The 24,286-nt window shown below is 32.1% G+C and overlaps 2 protein-coding genes across 2 annotated transcripts; one reads left to right on the top strand and one right to left on the bottom strand.

The window, feature by feature from the left end:
* LOC105159281 lies at positions 569-3,494 on the bottom strand. The gene is made up of 2 exons (XM_020692899.1): positions 2,216-3,494; positions 569-1,158 (listed from the first exon to the last, which is right to left on the bottom strand). Exons 1-2 carry the CDS (start codon positions 3,168-3,170, stop codon positions 647-649), a joined length of 1,467 nt encoding a protein of 488 aa, XP_020548558.1. The 5' UTR covers positions 3,171-3,494; the 3' UTR covers positions 569-646.
* On the top strand, positions 13,683-14,613 carry LOC105159140 (ethylene-responsive transcription factor ERF008-like). The gene has a single exon (XM_011076098.2). It carries the CDS (start codon positions 13,909-13,911, stop codon positions 14,374-14,376), a length of 468 nt encoding a protein of 155 aa, XP_011074400.1. The 5' UTR covers positions 13,683-13,908; the 3' UTR covers positions 14,377-14,613.

Below are 24,286 nucleotides of genomic sequence, written 5' to 3'. Positions count from 1 at the left end.
TGAAAATAGTATTATACGAAAAAAAAATCTCATTTTCAGTCTTGCTATCAATTTTCATTAGAAATTTAATGGAAAAAAAACACATACAAATCAAGTGGCAGTTATCTTTTCAGAATGACCGAAAACAAACGCGTGACTTATTCATAAGATTGTAATCTATAAATGTTGGCTGTAAGACCTCAGTTTTATCACTTTGAGTATTTCCGGGCAAGAAATTCAGCAGTTGATGCTTCTTGGTGAAGAAAGGAATGATTTAAGGCGCTTTGCTTTTTTCTCCGTTCATGGGTAGCAAACTAAAGTGTCAGTTTGGAATTTGATGAGTTGGTTTTAAAGAATCAGTTCCAACTGGAAGAACTGCATTCTTAATTAAACTGTGAGTAGGTCTAGATTCAACCTAAAATTCTGCTGATTTTTTTACTGAAATTGTCAAATATATTATTAATTTAAAGTACCAGCCAATATTGTATATCAATTTCTATATTGGAAAAAGACTAATAGTTTGGATTGCAAATTCAAAATTACTCCTATGTTTTCATATACGGTGATCGAGAAATTTCTAATTCTAAATATAGTTACCTTTTTCGTAATGTACACCAATTTACACGATAAGTGTGTTGTGATTACTATATAATTGGTTCAGATCCAATCAAATTCGATCTGAATTAGAATTTTTCAGAAGATCGTCCCGTGTTGTATCCAAGACAATTTCAAATAGATCACCTTCAGACTCCAGCTCAAATTCCACACCCTTAATACTATTCTCTGTATAATTGCAGCTCCTGATTCTGCCACTCCGTTTTAGCCACTGAGAATCGATTCTTCCCATTGAGAAAAGCTCCTTGCTATCTTCATACCCTAAGGCAGGAGAAGTTGGCTGTTGGGGTCTAATGAAGCATGGATTTGGAGTTCTTTGCAAATTTCCAGGCGCAAATTTGAAAGGGCTTTGTCCAAGATTTACTACAACCACAACATCAGCGTTGGCTGCTAGTGTTGGATAGAGTGGAGACCCGAATTCCTCAGTCTTGCAATGGATTTCATGCACTAGCTGTGAATCAACTGTGAACAAAACCTTTTTCTGTGCTGGATTATAGCCGCACCCGATCACCTTTTCTGCTCTTCCCCATTCGCCCTTTTCTGATTCCAACATAAGTTTAGTTCCTGTCAAAAATGTGAAGCAGCAACATGCATGAAATGGTTATTAGGACATTACGGTTATGCAATTGTAAGAAGTATTTAATATTAATACTATTCTACTTCTAACCATTTAAAGATGATATTTTTTTTTTCCTGATATCACAATTGTACAATAACTATTAGGTCCATTGCTGAAAATCATGGTAAATAATTTTAGCCATAGCTAAAATTATAGTGAATCTTGATTAATCGTAATGAAAACTTAAATTTTGCATGTGATGAATAGTATTGATTTGATGTGATTTTTAAGTTGTAATAATTTATAACGTATCAAATTATTAATTTTTTTTTTTTTTGGGTAGCGCCTTGAATTGAATGCTAGTGACTAAGTCAAACAAGCTGACGAAGGAGAAGAAAGATTAATACGGATTAAGCTTTATTATAATCAAAGTTATCGACATATGTTGATTTGTTTAACACATTTTAATGAGGCATCGGAGAAACCTGAGAAATCATGCTAGGATGTTGAAGTTGTCTTATTATGAAACTCTGGCGGTGGTTTTATCTGAACTTGAACTCTCTGAGCTGTTTTAGATGAATGCTTGAATTAAATTCAGACACACATGACTAAACTATTATTTCAAATCAGTTTTGGAGTAATTTCATGTTTCCGGAAATAATTTTGCAAATGAGCTGCTGTAACAATTACTTGCATATAAAATGGAGATACAAGTATTTTCCTTTTTATTTTGGGTAATCTTCCTTTTAGTCATGGAAGTATGGTAGACCTTCTGATATTCAGAGCAGTAGATGCATATTAAAAGTTCCTGATTCTAGAACTCAAATTAGATTTGATCGAATCAAATCAATTTACACAATAATTATATTGTACTTGTCATATAATTGGTTCATGTCTTATAGTGCATGCAAATTGTCCCTTGATAAATTTCTTGAAAAAATTTGACATTTTCGTACCATTTTCTAAAATTTAATTAATGTAGTTAAAGCTACAAAATAAATGAAAAGATTCAGTAAAAAACGTGAAGAAAAGAGAGGAAGCAAGAAAGGGCGAAAAATTTACCATTAAGATAGACAGAACCACTAGAATTGAAGCCAATGGATCCTGGATAGCTCCCCGGAAATTTTAATGGAAGAGGGCCTCCTCCTGTCAGCCCCACAGACAGGGAAACAGTTTCGTATTTTCCGACTTCCTGTTTTCCACCAGGTTTCACTTCTTCAATGTTGTCCATCCGACTGTGGCTGCTCGTTTCGTACCTCAATGATTCTGGATTATTTTCCACATTGTATTCCTCTCCGATAAGCCTAATCTCTTTGCCTTCTGATTTTGCATTCTCTGCCTTATCGACCGTTAACTGATCATTAATATCTTCGTTAACAGGCAATATCGTGATCTCAAAATATGCTTCCTGTGGAAAAGATGCATTCCCCAATTGTGGGCCTGGCAAAGGCAAAGCCGTCCTGATCACAGATACAGCTCCCATTGACGGATTAAGGGTTGTGATCACCTTCTTTAGTCCTGGATTTAGCCTGATTTTCTGCATGTAATCCGCTGATCCTTCACAAACTTCCCAGCCAATCCCCACATTAATTCCATTCCCATGAAGAGCACTACCACCAGCACACACGCCTACCAGGGACCTGGCAGATTTGACAGAAGGAGAAGACAACAAGGTTGTAAAAGCAAATCTTGGCCATCCATTTTCTACTGCGTCAGTGACAAGAGAAGGATGGTCGGCCCAACTGAAGAATGGTGCTTCTGTCGGAACTACCCCATGTCTAGAAACGCTGAAATTGGTTTTCTTGGAGTCATCTCTATCAAGGTTATCATGGTGGGGGCGAACTTGATGAAGCCTGGAAATGGCTGTCTGCAGACTCTGGCCTCTTTCTGTGTCAGAAACAACGAAAATTCTTTGTGGTTTTGGGTGGAAACATCGCTGGAGAATTAGAAGCAAAAGGAGCACAAGGATTACTACAGAAGCAGCCGCCAGGATAACATGCAGCCAACTGATAGTCATCACTGAAGAAAACTAACCTTTGCAGTTGTTTCTCGGACAAGTCTAATTCCTGTTATTAATTTTCTATCTATGTAGAAACGTTTGCAAAGAGAAGAGGATACTGTAAAGGAAGGAGAAAGGTTCAAATGGAAGGCTGGTTCAAGAAAAGCAGCAGTCAGAGACTGGAAAGAGAGAGATTTGGCTGAATCAGGTAAACAGATATTACAATATGGTCAATGGTAAAATATTATAAATGCAAATGTAGGCATTTTGTTTGAAGGAGATTATGTTCACCCCTTTCTTTGTTGACCTTGCATCCATCTCAATAAATATATCTGCGGGTGATTTGATTCGACCTGATTTGGGTAAGAATTTTTATTGTATAAACATACCTTATGCATTATGAAGATATATATATAGAGAGAGAGAGAGAGAGAGAAAGAGAGAAAGAAAGAAAGAGAGGGACTTCATCACTTCGTGTCATCTTGGTTTCATGTAAGGCCTTCTAGAGAAGCCAAAAACTTCAGTATGGGGGTTGAATAATTCCTATGTTTCAGTCTTGTCTTTCATGGGATTTTGTTTGGACGAGGTGGGGAAAGGTTAAGTCAGACAGAGGTTACTAGCAAGAGGGAACAAGGTCAGGAAAGATGGAAAGAAGCAAAGACAAAGGAAAAACATGCTTCACACGTTGGAGCAAGGGCAGTTTTCTTGTCGACGGCGGTTAATCCATGCTGATTATCAATTCAGGTAGCCACCAAATAGTATCAATCATATTTTCAGAAAAAAAAGGAAGTTCAACATATCAAAACCGTTGGCAAATTGCAAACTAAAATATCAAAAGGTTTTTCTAACTACAAAAAGAAAATTATTAGTAAATAAAAAGTCGATAAATAACAAAATTGCCGAAAATAATATATATCGAATGAAAATTAACCGTTATTTTACTGGATTTGTGCCTCCAATAAACTTAACAGCGATAAAGTGAAAAATTAAATAATTTGATATTATTCTTTTATATGGGATTAATTAGTTTGATCATTTCACTTGAAAATATATTATTTTAGGCCATTCATTCTTTATTAATATATATATAAAAAAATATTCCGGAAGAAGTGTATAAGAAATGTTTCTGATCTGCAAGTTCCATGTTTCCTAAAATCTTCCTCACTGAGAATTTTGGTCTTCAACTGCTTGCCCAGTTCAAAATTGGGCTTTTATGCATGATGAAGGCTATTTCTGCTCTATAAATTGGCCATAGGAAGTAGCATGAGGGGCCCATGTATCTCTGTTATATTTTCTTAGAAATAAAATCTACAAGAAAATGGCTTGTGAGTCATTTGGAAAGGGGTTCAGTTCAACATTGTTTAAGTCTAATAATTAAAAATGAGATTTTTCTCAATATGTTCGACATCAAGGTTCGAGTCCTACCAGATGTCAGTCATAAAATATGAGTTAATATGTATTTATTTTAATTAATATAAATTTATTAATCGAATCAATTATTTATTAATTACTATTTTAAAAAAAAAGTGATTTGAAAATGACCTTCAATCGTTCAAATTCAAAACCTTTTAATCATGAAACTTTAACTTTATAATTCAAATAGATACTCTATTAAAACTTATCTTTATCATCTGTACGTGTATATATATATATGTATATATGATATCTAGCTATCTTTTCCTTTTCTTTTGTTTTTTTCCTTTCGGCCTTGCGAAGAAATAAAGAATGGATGGTGGTTAGTGTGGAGGAGAAATGCAAAGGGGTTTTGCCGACTTGTGAGAATGGAAGGGCATAAAGACAAGGAATCAATAACAAAATCGAAAAGACTCCTCAAAGTACAGGTGAGGTGAGTGGAATTAAGTATCTTTCTTTGGAAAATGGACATGACATCATAGTTTTGTTTCTGAATTGGAACTGCTGTCCAACGGACGTGTCTCGTCGGATCACAACCCCCACCTACCAATTTCACAAATTTGATGATTCCACAATGAATAAAATGCAATTTAGCTCCATATATTTAAAAAATGTGTAAAATACTCTCTGTAAAAAATAAAACAACAAAAGAAAAATTCTATAATTTTAGAAATATAACAAAACACTCCCTCGAATCCAGAGGTGTATCACATGCGCCCCTTCATGCAAGTGAGGCTTAATTTTTTACAATAAATAATTTTACATCTTGATTTATAAATCGTTAGATCTTACTTGATACTATCTAATGATTGAAATTTATAAAAAATAAATTAATCGTTAGATTTCATTAAATTTGAATCGAAACTTTAGATTTAGTACAATGGTCCGAATTTCACCTAATATATTAAAAAATATAATATGTTGTCTCCCTCCCCTCACCCCCACCCTACCCACCCGCACCACCACACAAGCGCTTCCTCACCGTCGGCCTCCTCCGCGCACCTTGTCCTCCTCCTCGACGGCCTGCGCACTGCCCTGCCTCCGCCCACCTTCTCCTCTGCGTGCTCGCATTCGCCTCCCCATCTTAAACCCCGCCTCCTCCTTGTCAGCCTGCCTCCTCTCCTCCTTCCCATCCTCTAGCCATCTTTCTCATCCCCATCTGCAAGCATGTCCCCTCCTCCCCTCCTATCCTGATGCGGCAATGGCCGGCGCGGATCTACTGTCTTATATATATATACACACAAACACACTAAATATAATATATATATACTTATACTTAAATTATATTATATAATTTTTAAAACATATTTTATATATTTAAATAATATTGGCAGTATCTGAACCATTCATTTGTATAAGATAAAATCTAATAGTATTAAAATAAGAATAAAATATTATTTTATAATTATAAAAATTGAAAAACAAAATAAAATTGAAGCGTGCAATACACTTGTGATATAGAGGGGGTGTTTTGCTACATTTTTTAAACCACAAAGACTGTTTTATTTTTCACAAGGGAATATTTTATACATTTTTTAAAGGCTAAATTGCATTTTACCCCTTCCATTATATACCACCAGATTCTTTGTGTGGACATACTATCATCCCCTTATTGCATCACAATTTTATACAAACTGGTGTAGTAAGCTTTTTATATTGAACATAGACGAAGGTTTGGGTTGCCTCCTTTTTCAAGCAAGTTGTGTTCTCAGGTTAAAATTGTGAAATTCATAAGAAGTCAAAAATAAATAATACCTTATTCAAACAAAATAAATAAATAAAAAATATCTTGATACCTAAATTCGTATGACACACCACAATATTTCGATCGTAAGACGCGTTTCTATTGGAACAAGGTCTCATTGGCATTTTAAGCAGCAAAAATAGGCAACTTGGCTTCGTGTAAGTTATTAGGTTGACTACATGCATAGCTTTGCCACTATCCGATTTGGTTTTTTCTTGTCTGATTATCACGCAGAGGCGACGTTCGGTCATTATCATCGTATCATGCCTATGGTTAGTGAACAACTCATAGCTAGTCCGGCTTGACAAAAATTGGGAAAAGTGATTTTACAATAATCAATATCCATGGAACAATATTAATTATTTAAAAACTAATATATGAAATTGAAATTATATTTATCATGAATGAATTCTATCCGTGAAACAATATTAATTAACGTAGATACTTCGTTGTTGTACTGATTTATTATAATTTATTACGGTTTAAAACTCATAGTAAATAAAATTATCTGTATCATGAATAAACAAAATCGATATGAAAACTTAAATTATGATCACAGTTAATCAATATTGTCCCATAACAAAAATATTTGCCATAGTTTTACCTGTAACAGATATTTTAACCTCACTTATAGAAACAACGGCTAATAATCGTTGTACAACCATGATTAATTAATATCCATCATGATTTTTTACTTTTAACCGTATTAATTAACTATAATGAAAAGTCAAACTTCTTGTCGTGACTAGGTTGATGTGTAAAAAATTAATATATGTATATATATAGACAAATAATTATATATGAAATTTGATTGATGGAACCAACTACTAGTTCTAGAATAAAAAATAAAATATAATCTTTTAAAAAAGATTCTTAAGAATAAATAACATAACCCATATAATTTGTTGCATGTTTATGTCATTTTGTAAACTATATCCATCACACCAACATATCAAAAATCGATTAATTAAGTATAACCAACAATTTTATCTAACCAAACATAATACATACATAGTTATAAATGAAGAAGCAACATTACAGTAAATTAATATTTACACATCCTGTAAGCAAGCAATTCTGTCACGACCTGCGATGCGAGTCCATTGGACGTGATAATTATTATCTCTAAATTATTGAATGCATCTTAAAATTCGATTATAAATAATTCTTAAAAAAAGAAAAAAAAAACTCAATGGATGTACTTAGATTTAGTAATCAAAATTTATATAGTACGTATCTTATTAATTTTTAATCAACAAGAGGTGGGATATGTATCACAATATCCTAACACAAGAAGTTGGACCGAATTACATTATTTCACTTAACCAATATATATATATATATATATATATATATATTCAACCATTTGAACAAAATTGGATTATAACTAGTCAAATCTCTCATATTAATCAACTAATATATTCCAGAAATTAATGTCAACAATCTAAACGTGGTCTATAGATTATCACTCCATGAATTAATTTAGTAACTTTGGGATTAATCATCATTCTGCAGGAAATGAGTCAGAAATTTCTCTCAAGTCAAAACTGATTTCCAATCTTGATTCATAATAATCTAAATTTTATTTAGAAATACGCAGCTAATAATTTTAAAATATACGATGAATGATAGAAATGGTTTTAGTTAATTTGACTATAGGCTAATAACATCTCTTATCCAATTATCTCCAAAAATTCCCCGCATTTGTCCTCAGGCCGCAAGCAATCTTTTTTTTATTATTATTATATTTCTTCTTCTTCTTCTTTTGTTTTTTTTTTTAAAAAAAAAAAAGCAAGAGTGGTATTTCTCAACTACAATAGTAAGGATTGTCCTTACGCAACAACCTTTGGTCTTTAGAGCTGACATAAGGGGTATTTGTCAAATATATATATAGTTTACAATTTAATTTTAATTGGAAAAAAGTGCTTCCCATGATAATTTTACTTTTCAATCGCTAAATTTAAGTCAAGAGATTACTGATCAATGAGGAAGTATTCACAAGTCTGAATTGAAGAAGAAAGATTCACAAAGTGAAAAAGAAACAAAGAGAAGAAAAGGGAAAATGAAATGGACAGGAAGAGAAGAAAAGGAAAGAAAGGGCAAAAAAAGAAGTTAAAAAAATTGACTCAAGGTTATTTTGGTCCTTTTATAAAAATTTCAACCACAAGTTAATTTTCTATCAAATACTCAACTTCAACTTTTCAGCTACTCTTTTGATCAAATTCTCAAACACTCTAAATTTTTACAATTAGCCATTTTGTTCAAAATCACTAAATTTCATCACTTTCAAAAGGAATAAGTTTGTGCAAAGAGCGCCTCATAAGGGCATTATGGGTGAGTTTGGCTCAATGCATAGTTACATCTTAAGTCATCACACAAGTTCAAAATTACAATAACCAAAAGTGATTTTATATTTAGATTCTCAAACACTCTATAATTATAATTGACATTTTTATAGCTCTAACCATCAGGCCAGAATCGCCATATATATACACCATTACTCACTAACTTTAATTCCTATAACAAGCTCACAGAGATATTACACCATAAACCATCCAAAGTTAAGGTTTTAACTTGACGGTAGACTGACCAAAATTCTAACCCCATTAGCAGATAAATTATGGGATAATTACACTGCCTTCTTCTGGAGTTTGGTATAATTATATGTAATACCCCTGATGTTTGCTTTCGTCTAACAAATAAGTCACGTTGTTAGTCGAAATTCATCGAATTTGCTGGTATTAATAAAAAAAATTGAAAAAAATGTATATTTACCCCTGATTGACTTATTATTGACTCATATCAAGTCAAATAATTTTTTTTTCCTTAAATTACCTTCATACTTCTTCGCGCGTTAATGCATGTGAGGAGGTATATTTTCAAACCATTATATATAACAGTAGTTTAGTCCGAAAAAAATTGTTTGATTTGCAATAAGTCAGTTTTAAATCAATGAAGGGTAAATATAATTTTTTATTCAGTTTTTTAGTTAATATTATAAATTCAATGAATTTTAATGGGGGACTTATTTTTTAGATGGAAAAAAAATTTCAAAAATATTAAATATAATTTTACAAACCACATGAGATTTACGTATAATTATATCATATCTCGAAGGAGGAAGAATAATTATCCCTAAATTTAAGTGAGCATGAATTTGAACCTACATCATTAATATGCCGACTTTCAATCTTAACCATTAAGCCACGAAGCATACTATTTAATGTACAAATCGATAAACCAAGAAATGCTTACCCTAAATTCAATCATTTAATGATAATTAACAAGTTGGGTCTATTCAACCAAACGCATTTCGAAACCAAGAACTTGGACCACAGGTCTCAGTTTATTATTACAATTACTAAAATTATTAATTACTTGTCTCAGTCTGGTTTCTGCCGTCTTTTGAACAAAAGTAAATAATTACACATAGGTTGGATTGAAGACAAGAGGACATCTGAGTTTGCGTGGGAGAAGCGCAACCGTTGGGAACCGTTGAAGACATCCACGTTGCCCGATCACCCAAACCTCTCCCTCCTCAAACCATACCTCATACATATCCACCACCATAGGATGGAAGTGGGATTTTTCTTGAGAAAATATCAAGTTCAAAATAAATTTATATTTCGTAAATAAAAGGTCTTGCTTGATTGATAAATTTAAAATTTTATAATTAAAAAAACTGTTTGATTGTAAATTTGATTCATACGAATAAATGTGTATATCTACTTGTACAGTAGTTGGTTATTTTTTTTGTTTCATTTGAATGTATTTATTGATTTAAATTATCAATATACTTAATTAATTTTTAAATTTAAATTTATTGAGCAATATAAATCCACGCTTTGTAAGGTTTGGATTAATTCAGCCCACTAGAGGTTTACTCCTTAGTTTAATAGGGAGTTGGAGTAAAAAATATTCATAATTATTGTTGTCTAATTAATTTAAATTTGTGTTTGTTTTAAAATGAATAAGATTAAAAAATTTATTTTTATTTTTATTCGTTTCGTCTCGATATTTAGTAGTTATTCATATATATTTGTATGTATTATGTTTTGTAACTCATATATATATATATTTGAGAAATAATTTTAAATAACTCTATGAAAAAATAATCACGTACGGTAGTTGAGAAAGTAACTGAAAATAAAATTTCAGTAACTCATCGTATACTCACGTGTACGAAACTAAAAAGTTAAAATGATAGAAAAATAGAATTCATTCAAAAGTTGTAAGATGACATGTTAGACCTAACTATCAATTTATGATCCAACAATTGAGAGGTACTCAAAACCAATTTCGCAACAAATGGGGCGTGCAATGCTCTCGCTAACTATACACGATTTGGATATGTATGTGTTTTTATGTTGATTTAAATAGATAGAAAATCAATTAATAATGTCTTAATTTAATCGTAAAAATTGATATTATAGATTTAAATCTTGCCAGATATAGTAGATGTATAAGTATTTACCTTATTTAACATAAATACTTTAATGTATTAAATATTTGTCGTATTTAATTTGAATTTATCGGTTGAATTAATATATTTTTTAAAAATAAAGATTGTGGGAGAGAGAGAATGAGAAATAAAATATAAGTATGCATGTGTCGGCCGAAATTGTAGTTATCTAGGAATGGTGGCGGCCGTGCCCAGACGCACACTACTACCCAACTAAGCACAACATGGACAATGATGCGTGCGGCCGATCCTTAGGACTCTTCCCCAATCATGTTTTCATCATGTCAGATATTAATATTTCTTTTTCTTTTCTTCCTAGAATTAATTTACATTATTGTATTGTTTAATATGTTAATCAATTAATTAATGTATACATAATATATATATATATATGGACGTACCTTGATCATCAAGAAAGAAATTGAAAAGATGTTAAATTGATTTTTTTATTGAATTCTTATTTTGAGAATTACTAAGTACTTTAAGAATATTCATCATATACACCTCTTTTAATCGCAATTTTATTGTTTTTCAGTCAAATTAAAAAATTATGAAGTATTGACGCATTTTTCATGGAATGATGGAGGTATCCATCTTACTGCAATGTGATATCATATAAACACTACAAAAATATATCTTGCTTGCAACGAATATTTTAAAGTTCATCACAAATCAAAATTTGCGACAACCATTATGATAGTTGTGGCAAGTAGATCCCGACGTAAAATATTTGCAATGGAGATAGATGTCCATCACAACATTTTGCAATGAATAGAAAATTCGGTCGCATAGATTGTTGTTTTCAATAGAAGTGAAAATTAGACTTTGACGGCATATTTTGATGGACATTTTTGTAATATTGGTGAAAATACTTGACGATGAATTATGTGACAGGTGTTTGTTGCAAAAATAAAGGGAAAATCATCAAAGTCTTGCAACGGATATTTTGTGACAAATTTAAGACGTTTTGGTGTCTCAAATTTAGCAATGCTTGTGGCCAATTCAAATTGATCGCAACATTTTTGCTACATTGTATTTTTTTCAATTTTTTTAATTAGAGAAAATAACGAATATCATTGTTTTCTAAATTAATGTACAAAATATAATTATTAAAAACTACTAAGACAAAAAGTAATAAGTATTAAATGTAATGAAAACAATAATTAAAATTGAAATTAATGTGTACATAAAATCTATTTTTTTAAAATATTTAATTTACAGAAAGAAAGAAAGAAAAATAGCATTCTAATCTAAGCTCGTTGTCTAATCATCATCAAAAGGTACCCCTACTAGGTTGGAGGTAGGTCTATACAAGGTTGGTAGGGAGGCTCATCGATTGGAGCCGCTGCAGTCTTAAGTGGAGGCCTATCGGCAGTTGGAGATTTCTTAAATCACTGCACGACGCAGGACATAATTGTATGGAGCTCTTGCATTTAAATGTTAAAATTTACAGATTTTCTCTTGTGGATTAATCACCCGATTAACCTTGTTCTTCTAGGACTTTTTCTAGAACTCTAGGGTGGACCAAATTAGGAGCATGGCTACCCATATGTCTTATGTTAACCATTTCGGCCTTTCATTTCCTTTCCTAGCACTTTCTGCTACGTGCGTCTGTGAGTAAAATACCTTCTTCATCTAATGGTTCCAGAGAATTTTTAAAATCTATTCAAGAAATATGTCTCCTAGTAGCCCCTGAATGCAATTGAGTTTGTTGTCAGTACACCATAAGAGGAGGAGTTGTAGTTGTCAATGACAGGCAGACAAAAGAATGGACAGGTTTTCGAATGGGCTATAATATAATGCCCATTCCACATTCACTAGCCATCCGAAGACATTAGCTCCAACTATAGATGTATCCCCCAATAAAATGTAGAGGGTGGATCCTCGAGTTGGCGAGCTATATCAATTGATTAACCACATGATGCAGCACCTCGACATCCAATAGCTACCATTGGGCACTGCAACACTAGTAGACGAATAACCAATAGTCCTGGTGGACAAGGCATCTACTGATGCAAGACCCTAGATCGGACCCACCAAGGCTGCAACCTCTTGATTATAGCCAAAAAGCCACAAGCTTAGATTAGGAATTTTTTTTCCTCGTTTCAATTGAATTGTCTTTTCACATTAATATTGATTTAAATTATTTTTTGTGCATTAAAATTAAAATTTATTTAATTGTGTGTTAACATTTATGATTAACTATAATTTATAATTGAATTTAAAAATTATAAAAATTTATCATTTTGGGCATAATAAAAAAATATTTTGTAGTAAATTTGAGAAGGTAACTATCCTTGCAAATTTCATAGGACAATACTTGCTCCCCCATTATAAACCATAATTCCGTCCCAAAACACTTATCACAAATCACTGCGACAGATAATCAAATCCCATCCTTAAATAATGACAACCTACCATCCAAATTTGCAACGAAGAAACGTGGCGGAAATCCATTCAAATACTAGCACAAACCTCATTAAAAGAAAAAAAAGAAGAACTAGCACAAACATCATCATTTTTCAATGGGGATTGAGTTTGCAAATATCGTCTAAATATCAATTAGTAGTCATTCAAAAATAGTATTAGTAGCAAACTGGGCATTGCAGTAATTTGGTACTAGTGGTAAGTGGTGTGCATTGCAAACATTTTGCAACGGGGTCTCCTACAACTTAATTCATTGTCTTTAAATCTGACTCAACTTTTAATTTATAACGATTCTTTAAGATATTCATTACAAATATCCATCACAAAAATGCTATTCCTTGATACTGTTTAAATGAACTAAATTAAAAAATATCCCCAAAATAAAAATTGTAGCATAAGTAAAAAAAAGAATACGACATAGACTGATGCAACAATAATATTCTATAGATAAGTATATCTCAAAATAATTACATGTATGAAACCCATCCACTCCACCTCCATATAAATTCAGACGCATCGCATCAAAGTAAGCGTTTTTCTAGCATGAGTTGCTAGCTCAGATTCTTTCCATCTTTTTCTTCATCTTCTCCTATGTTTCCACAGATATATTACCAAACCCTAAACTAATTCTCTCCCAGAAAGAAGAGAGACACAGAGAGAGAGTGAGAATCAAAAGGGTAACAAAATTTCGATTTGTTGATTCAGGAGTAATGGAGGGGGCTTGCTGTACTACTTCTTCGACATCATCGTCGGGAACAGAGATGTCGAAGAGAAAGCAAAGGCAACACCAGCAAGACAAACCCTACAGAGGAATAAGGATGAGGAAGTGGGGGAAGTGGGTAGCCGAGATAAGGGAACCCAACAAGAGGTCCAGAATCTGGCTCGGCTCCTACTCCTCCCCCGTCGCGGCGGCGCGTGCATACGACACGGCTTTGTTCTATCTCCGCGGCCCTTCCGCCCGCCTCAACTTCCCCGAGTGCATAGTCGAGGACGTCGTCGACGAGCCGCATGATTTGTCCGCCGCCGCCATCAGAAAGAAGGCCACTGAGGTCGGAGCCAGGGTTGACGCTCTGCAAACAGCCGGTCATGCCCGCACCAGGTCCGATAACCTGGCCCGGGTCCCCGAGAAGCCCGATTTGAATGAGTACCCAAGTCCTGAGACTTCGGAGGAGAACTGAAATTATCAATTATGGGTTTGTATTAGTACAAGAATGTTTTTTGTTTACTTAATTTGTTCTTTGTTTAGAAGCTTTTCCTTGTAATTTTCACCGGAAAAGTTAACTGTATTTGCACGGGGATGGATGGGTACGAGTGTAGGGTTACTTTGGGTATTTCAAGAAAATTTTTATAGAGATTAATTTCTTATCCGAATATGTAATATAATCCAAAGGGATTATCTGTTCACATTTGCCTCATTTTTTTGGTCCTCGGCTCTGATGATGTTTAAATATCAACTATACGATAAATGTAATTTAATATATTTTTTTTATTTGATGTGATTAAATTTGATTTGAATGAAAAAAATTAAAATTATGTTGATTCTATTTGTTTTTCATCTTTGCTTTTCGATACTTATCGAATTTAATTTTGTATATCAAATATTATTGGTTAAATAGTTTTAAAATTTAAAACAAAATAGGGGTTGGAGACAAATTGTGCGGGGGTCTGGAGATTGATTGTTTGGAGCACTGTTCCATTGAATATTAAGTGTAATTGAGAATGAGATGAGGTGAGAGAGAGGGTGGCCTACTTTGCTCATTCATTCCCAACTTGGTGAGAAGATAAGGTAGAGAGAGTTGGGTGCCCAAACAGCCCCGAACATATCTATCTTACGTGTATCCTTTTCTTTTTTTAAATGAAAAATAAAAATAAAAGTTACCTTATAATTTCAAAATATCAAAAAACTACATCAATTTCCAATGACCTTTTCAATTATAAATAATAATAAAATAAAATAATTATCCACATGTGTTGGACAGAACTCGAATTCACTAACGTGTACGTTGATCTCTAGAAATCATTAAAAAAAAAAAAATCAAAGTGGAGACATGAAAAGAGAGAACAAAGAGTAGTGGTCCTGGGGTGCTGGGTCATTCCGTGGTGGAAGCTTTGCAAGAACTGCATGCCCAGCTCACTAGTAGTGGGGGGTGAATGATGAGCAGGTGGGCGGTGACTAATTATTTTCGTTTGCAAGGGAATACAAATAATCACTGTAATAGTTCTTTTTTTTTAATTTAATTACATTTCATGATTCAAGAATCCCCAAATTTAGCCCATCATTAAGCTTTGTTTAATACACCAATCATATCTTATTTGAGTAGTTTATAAAGTTAAAGTCCCATAAATATATAAGATCGAGGTTGTGAATTATTTATTTTACTAAATACGTGGATATTTGTGTCATTTAATTTATCGAGATATTTATCTTTTTCTTCCATTTGAATGTATTTGAAATTCGAGAATTTGATTTGAAAATTATCTTTCTATTATCAGTCCGAAAATTTGAATATATTTAATGACTTAACAATCATGTCGCATTATATATATGTATATATATATATAGATAATTGAGGAAAAATATTTTTTTATTAATTAATATGTAATGTGATGATATTTACCTCGGATTTGGTGTTTCAACAAAATATCCGAATTCAATTATGAAAGTAGCCCCGGACCCTGCCTAAACGTAGCCCTTTGTCCCTTAGCCCTACCAACATGCCCAAATTGAATTCTATATTTTACTTTCCATTGTAATTTTTGCTATAGAAATTCTCAAACTGATCATATTGTAAACATCATGGATCAAATGTGGATTAAATTTTTTTGATTGGTTTATAACTTATGGACCAGAATGTAATTAATCTCAATTATGGGATTAAAACTATATATATTATTTTTTAGGGCATTTAAAAGTTAGTTTTACCAATACATGCCTTACTCCAATGGTAATAGTTAAGCATGAAGGTTTATGAATAAGTTCGAGTTTATGGATTCGAGCCCAACTGAATATGTGGGCATTTGTCTAGTTTTATGTGAATTGTTGTAATTTATTTATTATTGTTAGTCATTTATGGTGGTTGAATTAAATATTACTTAACTCATCAAGATAAATTATTTTAATTTATTTATTGCTATCAATAAAAAAAAATGACTTTTGTTGGAAAAAGAGATCGCTTAAAGAAAATAATTCAAAGGGATCAATAATGGTGAAGAGACGCAAGGGCCGAGATTCTGCAAACAAGAAATGGATCATTATGTTGGACGATCATTTCTCTGTGAACCTCGGGAAAATCTTATCTTGCTGTAAATTTCATAAATAATGAAATATGCAAAATTATAATGCATCAAAGAAGTGATATATAGTCATGTATTATTCAATTACTTTTTTTATTAAAATTTAATACTTTCAAACTCAAAATCTAGTTCAGTACGTCAATACTTCTAAATTAATAAAAACAAATAAGGTTTAATGTAATCTATCTCTTATGATATTGCAAATGAGCGTATTACTCCTTTTATGGCAAAAGGTATCAATTTACCTCTCTATATTTTTTAAAACGGAGCAATTTATCTTTCTGTCCAAAAAGGTAAATTGTTTCACTAAAAAATACAAATAGATATTTTGCTAATATTTTCATAGGGGATAATTTGCTTATTTGAAATAACAAAATAGATTACTTGCATTTTCTTTAAATAAATAAATAAAAATATTATAAAAATAGGTCATATACCCACATTTATAGAAATCAAATTGTGAGCCTCGATATATATTATCCCATCACTTGCAATCCCTTTTTGACATATTATTATTATTATTATTGAAAGATTGAATTTCAATATAAAGAGGGGGAAAGGGTGGGTGGAGAAAGAAGACATTATTAGGGCAAAATGAATTTTGGTGGATAAGTGGGAAGGAGTGTGATCCGTGTGTCTATTTGGGGACCATTCATCTTTGGCAATTTCTTTTCCACGGTTCTTTATTTAGGCATTCTTTTATGGCACAAAAATTATGCTGTTGCCTAACTGTACCCCAATCAATTTATTACTCTCTTTTTTATTTCTTTCGTACCATTCACACATATTCTAATCATTCCCTCGAAAATTATTTCAAATTTTTCATTTCTAATGGAAAATCAGATCATCGTATTATTATATATAATATATTAATTAATCATTTTTATTGAATTGATTGTTGCAGCCCTGGAAATTGTGGGATTAAGTTAATCCAGAAAAAAGGAATTGAATTTGGATAATAATAATTTTGTGAAAACATAAAACAACATAGGTGAGATTGTGAGAATGAGATGGATATTGAGGAAAGTATGGTCGGCACTCGGCAGTTGTCATCAAGATTTTAATTCCGACAGTGCAACCGCATGGGAAAGCATAGTATTAAACAATGGGATGGTCTGCAGCCCAACAAAATTTATTATAGCTGTCAGATAACCATATCCCAATACCAGAAGTAACATTAATGTCGTGGCCGTCAACGCAACGAAATTGAATAATAACATCCTTTTTTTTAATTCTTTATAGTAGATTTAAGTTTCATTAAGTAAAACGTACAATAGTACAGTACAACAATGTTCAAAAGTTGATTTCTCCCTCGACAGGACAAGAGAAACGCCATAATATATATAAAGTACATGAATTAATCTGATAAATTTGATAACCTACTTATTAGATTGAAACAAATATCGTGATACTATGTATAATTTTTCAAATCATATAAAATTTATGTGAATTACACCATATCTCAAGAGAGTGCGGTGTAATTATTCTTAACAAAAAGAATATTCTAATTTTGAAAGTACGTGCATCCATTGTAATCATGTTTTACATTATAAATTTGTTTTAATTTTTTATTAGAAAAAATTGTAATATAAAACATAAGTGCGAGAAATACAAAGCAATGTTCTTGAATCATGAAATCATAGGTAGACAATCATCAAAGTACTACGTTGGGAGAGAGTGTGATCAGCCAATCAAAAAAAGACAAGAGGATGAAGGGAAAATAATGGTTTTATCAACACCAACTTGCCATGCTCCACACTAAAGTAGACACGAAATAAAGAGAGCAACGAAGTCCAGTTATTGGACTGCTTATGCCAATATGGGGACGGTCGAGTACATACAATTTCAATTCAGACAAGAAAAATAAGTTCTTTTATCCAACCTATGCATTTTATTTTAGTTTATTGAATCCATTATAATTATATTATTAATAAATACTATTATAAAATATAAAAATACTGATATTTATATCTTCTGACATATAGTTTATTTATGTAAAAAATTTTTTTGAGGATAATTATACGCATATTTACAAAAAAATATCAACATTATTTATATAAATTATTTTTATTTTTTTTAAATTACACCCACACCCCAAAACCATAAATTAAAATAAAAAGAAAGTGGAACGAGTTTGTGAGAATTTGTTCCTTACACGCACTCTAATAAATATATATAAGAAAAACGTAAAGATTCATCTTCCCTCTGCTCATGATATGTTCGAAAGGGAACTTCATCAAACTCCAGTGGATTTGTGGCTAAGAAAGAATTCCGACGTTATCCCAACTTTTTTTATTTAAAGCAGTATGTGAATTTAGTCAATACATTAATATATTCAAAACAATAAATAATAAATTAAAGTGACTCTAAATTTAATTAATATATCAACATGACTATATATGAATAGATTATAATAACTCGTAGAAAATGAAATAAACATTTACATAAAACTAGATTTATGCCCACATATCGGGTGGAATTTGAACATATATTTTTAAACTTTTAAATAGTCAAATTTCAAATTAAAATCAAATAAATAAAGAGCTCTTATTGAAGCATTATTAGGTGGTACAAGCGTGCATTAGTGTGTGCCCTTTTTTAATTTTGCTTTTATGAGGAGTAAAAAGGGGGGATTGTATATTTTAAGTGATAAAATTTTGGAAGAAAGATGGAGGGGACCAATTTTCAAGAACTTTTTTTTATATATTTAATAACTGAGAATGTAATGAATTTTTGCAGAATAGGCACATGTTAAGCATGTTTGAGTTGAAAATAATAATTTGAAGTCTGCGTGCACCGTTATCTTTGAACTGCATCAGTGTCATAATATTAGGTTTTCTGCAGGGTCAAGATTTATAGTTCTGTCGTGAGATTTGCATTTTCTACCCCTTTAAATCGATCTATTTTCATTTTGGTCCTTCTCGAATAGGGTTCCAACGATTTATACATATATAGTTATAAAATTGGAATATTTAGCCCAATTTTCGTGGAGAGGAAGTTATATTTGTACGCGCGAAATATCATTCTAATTTCTGCTAGAAGATTACTAGAATTTTTTAGTAACTTTGAAATGTAGAATAGACAAATTGAGTTGTCTTTAGAATTTTTAATTTGATTCGGACTTAAATTTTCTCAAAATCTAGAACGACAACTTCATGGAATTAGTGAATATCCTTGATAAACATAACGGGCTCGTAACGTCTCCCGCCCATAAACAGTTGAGGTGATGCCAAACAGAGGATAAATCTGTTCTGATGTCTGAAAATGTCGTTTTTCCTACAAATGCTTGTGATAATAATGGAAATTGCAGCTCTTAGTATAACATGATAAGGTTTATAATGCAATCAAGACATGTTACAAAGATTTAGAGTAGTTTGATGGATTCAACAATTATTATTGTTGATGATGCTCAAATTCCAGTGTAAAATGTTTCACATAGCTTTACGTAACGATCACAAGTTAAAGTTGTCACTCTACTTAGAAGTAAAGAATGAAGCTAAATAAGCTTAAGCTGGTAATGAATCGATGACTTTTAGCAGCTTTTAAGGTTGCTGCTTGTTAGCCTTCATCGAACACAACCACGTTTAGTCATTTCAGGCGCGTCTTCGACTACTTATCCCACCTTAGTTTCTTCACGAGCTTAAAACTATGAAACGACTAACTCGCACAACAAAAGCTACCGTTAAGACAAATCAGGCGGATGTTATTATTCTAATTTTCTTCGATATTGCTAGATTTGTTCTGCATTTCTGCAATTTATACACGTCACCGGGAAGGTATTACAGTACTTCTGACATTAATTCCAAAACATTCCAAAGACTATTGCGAGATCAATTCTTGTTAACTGTGACAATACTCAATATGTTCCCAGAAGTTTTTGCAACTGTACTATGTTTCTGTGGGACAATTTTTCTCGTCATCAGCAATTACCATGTATGGTAAGGAGCATCACTCGTTTGTGCCAGAGATGGGCGAAGACGCATTCTACAACAGTTAACAACAAATGATAAAGTAAAATTACAATTTTCGTCCTATGAAACAAGAAAAATACACAATTTCGACCCCGAAGTTTGAATCAACAGTCAGGTAATTAATAACATGACTAGCGAGGCTTTTTCTGTCCAAAATATTAGGTTTCGGACCAAAAATGCTTATATTTTCTTTAAGAAACAATAAGGACAAACCTCGGAATCTTGCGGAGTCAAGGACTAAATATGATTACAAAAAGAAAAATTTGATCCTAAAATCAAATTTTACATCCATAATGCAATCAATCTTTACTCGACGTACTTATAAAGAGTCTACAACGCTAGGCTACGAAGACGCGACACTAAAATATCAAATTTAATAATAGGCGAGCACACATCTTTTTGTGCATGACATTGCAAGTGGAAAATTTCCAGTGAATCATATAGATGAGCACGAGTGTGTGCTTTTCGATCTAATGCTAATTCTTAGTGATGAGTGGGAAAGAAAAAGGCAAGACAAAGATGCATTTGGACTTTATGTGTAGGTCAAGATTTAACTCTTTCCAGTTATTACAACCTCCACTACAAAGGTTCAAAATCGTCCAAGATAAAAAAGCAAAGGAAGAAGAGATCACGGGTTATGAATTTGAGCAGTAATTATTTCTTACAATCCTAACAATGTTGTATAGCATATGATAGTGGATTGAAAATCCTGAAGAAGTGAATATATTGTAAGTTTTGGTCGAAAAAGACTAGGCATTTTCTTGTGTATGTTTTCTGGACGAACGGTTCATAGCCCAACTTAAGAATACAGTCGACATAGCTAGCTAGAGGCAGTTCTCTTTCACGTCCAACAAAGTCGCAGGCTTTACGGTGTGTGGATTTCAACGAACATGCCCTAAAAGTATTGGTATTCTGGATTTCGATGGACTTGTATTACATTTTGCATGCAAAGAATTTAAATTTCAATGCACATAGTATGTGTGCACGAAACGTAATATCAATTTGTAATAACAGATTCAGACAATTAACCCTCCATCCATAGACCTAAACAAGAACAAAATAGATAAAGTAAAAAAAAATAAAGAAAAAAGTAAATAAATATAAAGGAATAGGACAGAAAACAAAAGTTTGCAGCATTTACTCTCTCCCACATTGGATCGCCATCGCCACGAATACGGATTTAGTTTCTCGTTGCAAACCGTATTACGTACAAAAAAAATTTCTAAATAAGATACACACGTTCGGTGTATAAAAATTCAATTCCCACAAATAGGCGAAAATGTGTTTGGACTGTCACCCATTTACATTCACTCCCCCTCTCAGCAACACTTTTCCCTTACACGGACGTGACAGGTTTCTCATAGCTATTATCATCCAACATCCACACATTCTCTTTTTCTTTAATTAATATACCTAGGGAAAAAAGCCAAGGAAAAGTAAAAAAGGGATTTCCACTGTAGGACATAAAGTCATGATCAGGCCATAAAACATACAAATAAAGATGATAATCTAAAATCTAACTGGGAATAAATTTCAATCAACCCAATCATCATGCGTCCAACACTTGACTTTATTTATTTTTAGTAGGAATTAATGAAAAGGTTCAGTACTGGGTACTGCAGGCACGTACTAGCATTCCACCTATCCTTTTCCATCAACTCCCAAGGTTAATTGAAAAGGTTTCCCAGCTGCAGGTGTTGAAATGTAAAGTCTTTGGGAGAAGTCGGTCATGCATCTCCCCGTTGCGCCTACAAATCCTAGACATAGTATTCAGTGAAACTAAACATACGTTCCGATATTCTGATTGATATTCACATAATTGGACATTGCTTCTTGACGTTAGCTATTAAAGCCCTTGATTGGATAAAACGTATATTGAAGTAAGTTTTGAATTATTACATTTTATGTAATTTTACTTTAGGCATTGTGAGTTCTCGACTTACTTAAAAACCCATGCAAGTTGTAGTGTACACAGAGCGAATTTGTTGATCACAAAACTAGTTAGGATCTAGCAAATTATTACCTAAAATCTTTTGAAATTCAAAGAGGAATTCATTAAGGGCATCATGCATGTCTGCCTGCACATCTGCTGCTTCTCAATGCCGGCTTTTGATTAGGCCGTACAGCGCAACACATAACTCTCTTTGTTCTTTTGGGACGATCGAGCCGTAATTTTTTGCTGTAAAAGATGAATCACGAATTCTTGTTTCGAGAGATCCACAGAAAATAAAATAAAGAAATAAAAAAAACATAATTACTCTCTTTGTTATTCTCCTTTCTGAGAATCAGATTTAAAGATATAGTTTCATTTTAGGACAATGTAGAATAAATATTAATTTTTCAGAGGCCAGAAGAGTTTCGTATCTATGATTTAATTACGTAAATTGAATATTTTGAAGGGGGTGAAATCGAATATATGATGATGTATTGTTGGGGCCGAAGGACACGTGGAAATGGTGTAATGTGTATGTTCTGGTAATGATGGATTCCCACCGTTTCTTCCACTGTGTGGGCTCCAATTACCCAATATCAATATTATTATCTATCATGTTCATGCCTTCCAACTTTTTCTTTGACCCACAATTACCCCCCGTCAAATCACACATTTTTACACAACTATTACTTACCACTACTTACCCAGTGGGTTTTTCTATCTGTCTTTTTCTTTTTTTTTTTTTTCCCAACTATAAAATGCTAACCACTTATTTTAAACAGGTGGAAACATCGAAATCGAGGAGTTAAGGTGAAGGTACTAGGAAAAAGAAATTATTATTGATTAAAATTTTATAAATTATGAATTGAAGTCGCAATAAATAATTATTATTAATTATAATTAATTAAAAATTAATAAAAGAATTATTTTATTTATCATGAAAAATATTTTTTCTATGGTCATGAGTCATGATAAAAATATTTATTATGACTTTTAGTCATTACAAATGTATTAGTCACACTTGTGAAAAAATCACGTTCAACAATCGTGATGTGGTCATCGTAAATGACTCTTTGTTATAATTATTAATTTTTAATCATAAAATTAATCATAATTCAATGTTATATTTGTTGTAATGAGGATTTCTATCCCACAAGAAAGAACTGGAATTCTGCTGAAACTAAAACTCGTTGAAAATTAAATTCCATCATTTCATTTTGAATAAAAAATAAATTGGATAAATAATTGTAATTTGGAGTATCGTTCAATTTTATTATTTATCCTTTTTCTTATTATTATTTTTGCCAAAATTCTAAATCTAAATACATCGCCATTGATGTAGAAAATAAGAACATTGAACGACAAAACAGCTTTTGCCAATCAAGGAGAACTAAAAGAAGACCACATATTCTTAGTTGAGGCAAATTATCAAGCTGTCAATGACCACAAAACAAGAACCTCGTATTCATATTTAATTTATTGGAGGACAATATTGTATTTTCATATTAGTCATCATAAATGCACTTATATAATATAAATACTCCCCATCACCATTACAAAGAGATAGGTGAAAAAAATAGTAAAAAGAAAGTTGTGTACAATAACAGGCAGTGCAAGTGTTGTTCTTTTTTATAAGATTTTGAGATCACTGTATTTTTTGTATTGCAATTGTTTATACGAGATTTAAGTATTGTAACTACTTCCTTGGAAGTATTAGATAAAAACATATATATATTACTGCAAATCCTTACATAGTAATTAAAATTATTATCTACAGTGTAGATTTATTTTTACTATGATTATTCAGTAAATATTTGCGGCACATGATGATTTCATAAATCTTGTCATCCAAACCACGTAAACTAAATACCCACAAAACCTATTAATTTT

The sequence above is a fragment of the Sesamum indicum genome, linkage group LG3 (genome assembly GCF_000512975.1).
Source record: "Sesamum indicum cultivar Zhongzhi No. 13 linkage group LG3, S_indicum_v1.0, whole genome shotgun sequence".
NCBI classification, from domain to species: domain Eukaryota; kingdom Viridiplantae; phylum Streptophyta; class Magnoliopsida; order Lamiales; family Pedaliaceae; genus Sesamum; species Sesamum indicum.
Note: the sequence above shows the minus strand (reverse complement) of the source record. Positions and strands in the feature narration are given on the sequence as shown.

Excerpts from the sequence above, each read along its gene's own strand:
- LOC105159281 (XM_020692899.1), bottom strand. The coding sequence starts at position 3,170 with ATGACTATCAGTTGGCTGCATGTTATCCTGGCGGCTGCTTCTGTAGTA. Across the intron at positions 1,159-2,215 it reads TGGTTCTGTCTATCTTAATG|GAACTAAACTTATGTTGGAA; the intron begins GTAAATTTTTCG and ends CATTTTTGACAG.
- LOC105159140 (XM_011076098.2), top strand. The coding sequence starts at position 13,909 with ATGGAGGGGGCTTGCTGTACTACTTCTTCGACATCATCGTCGGGAACA.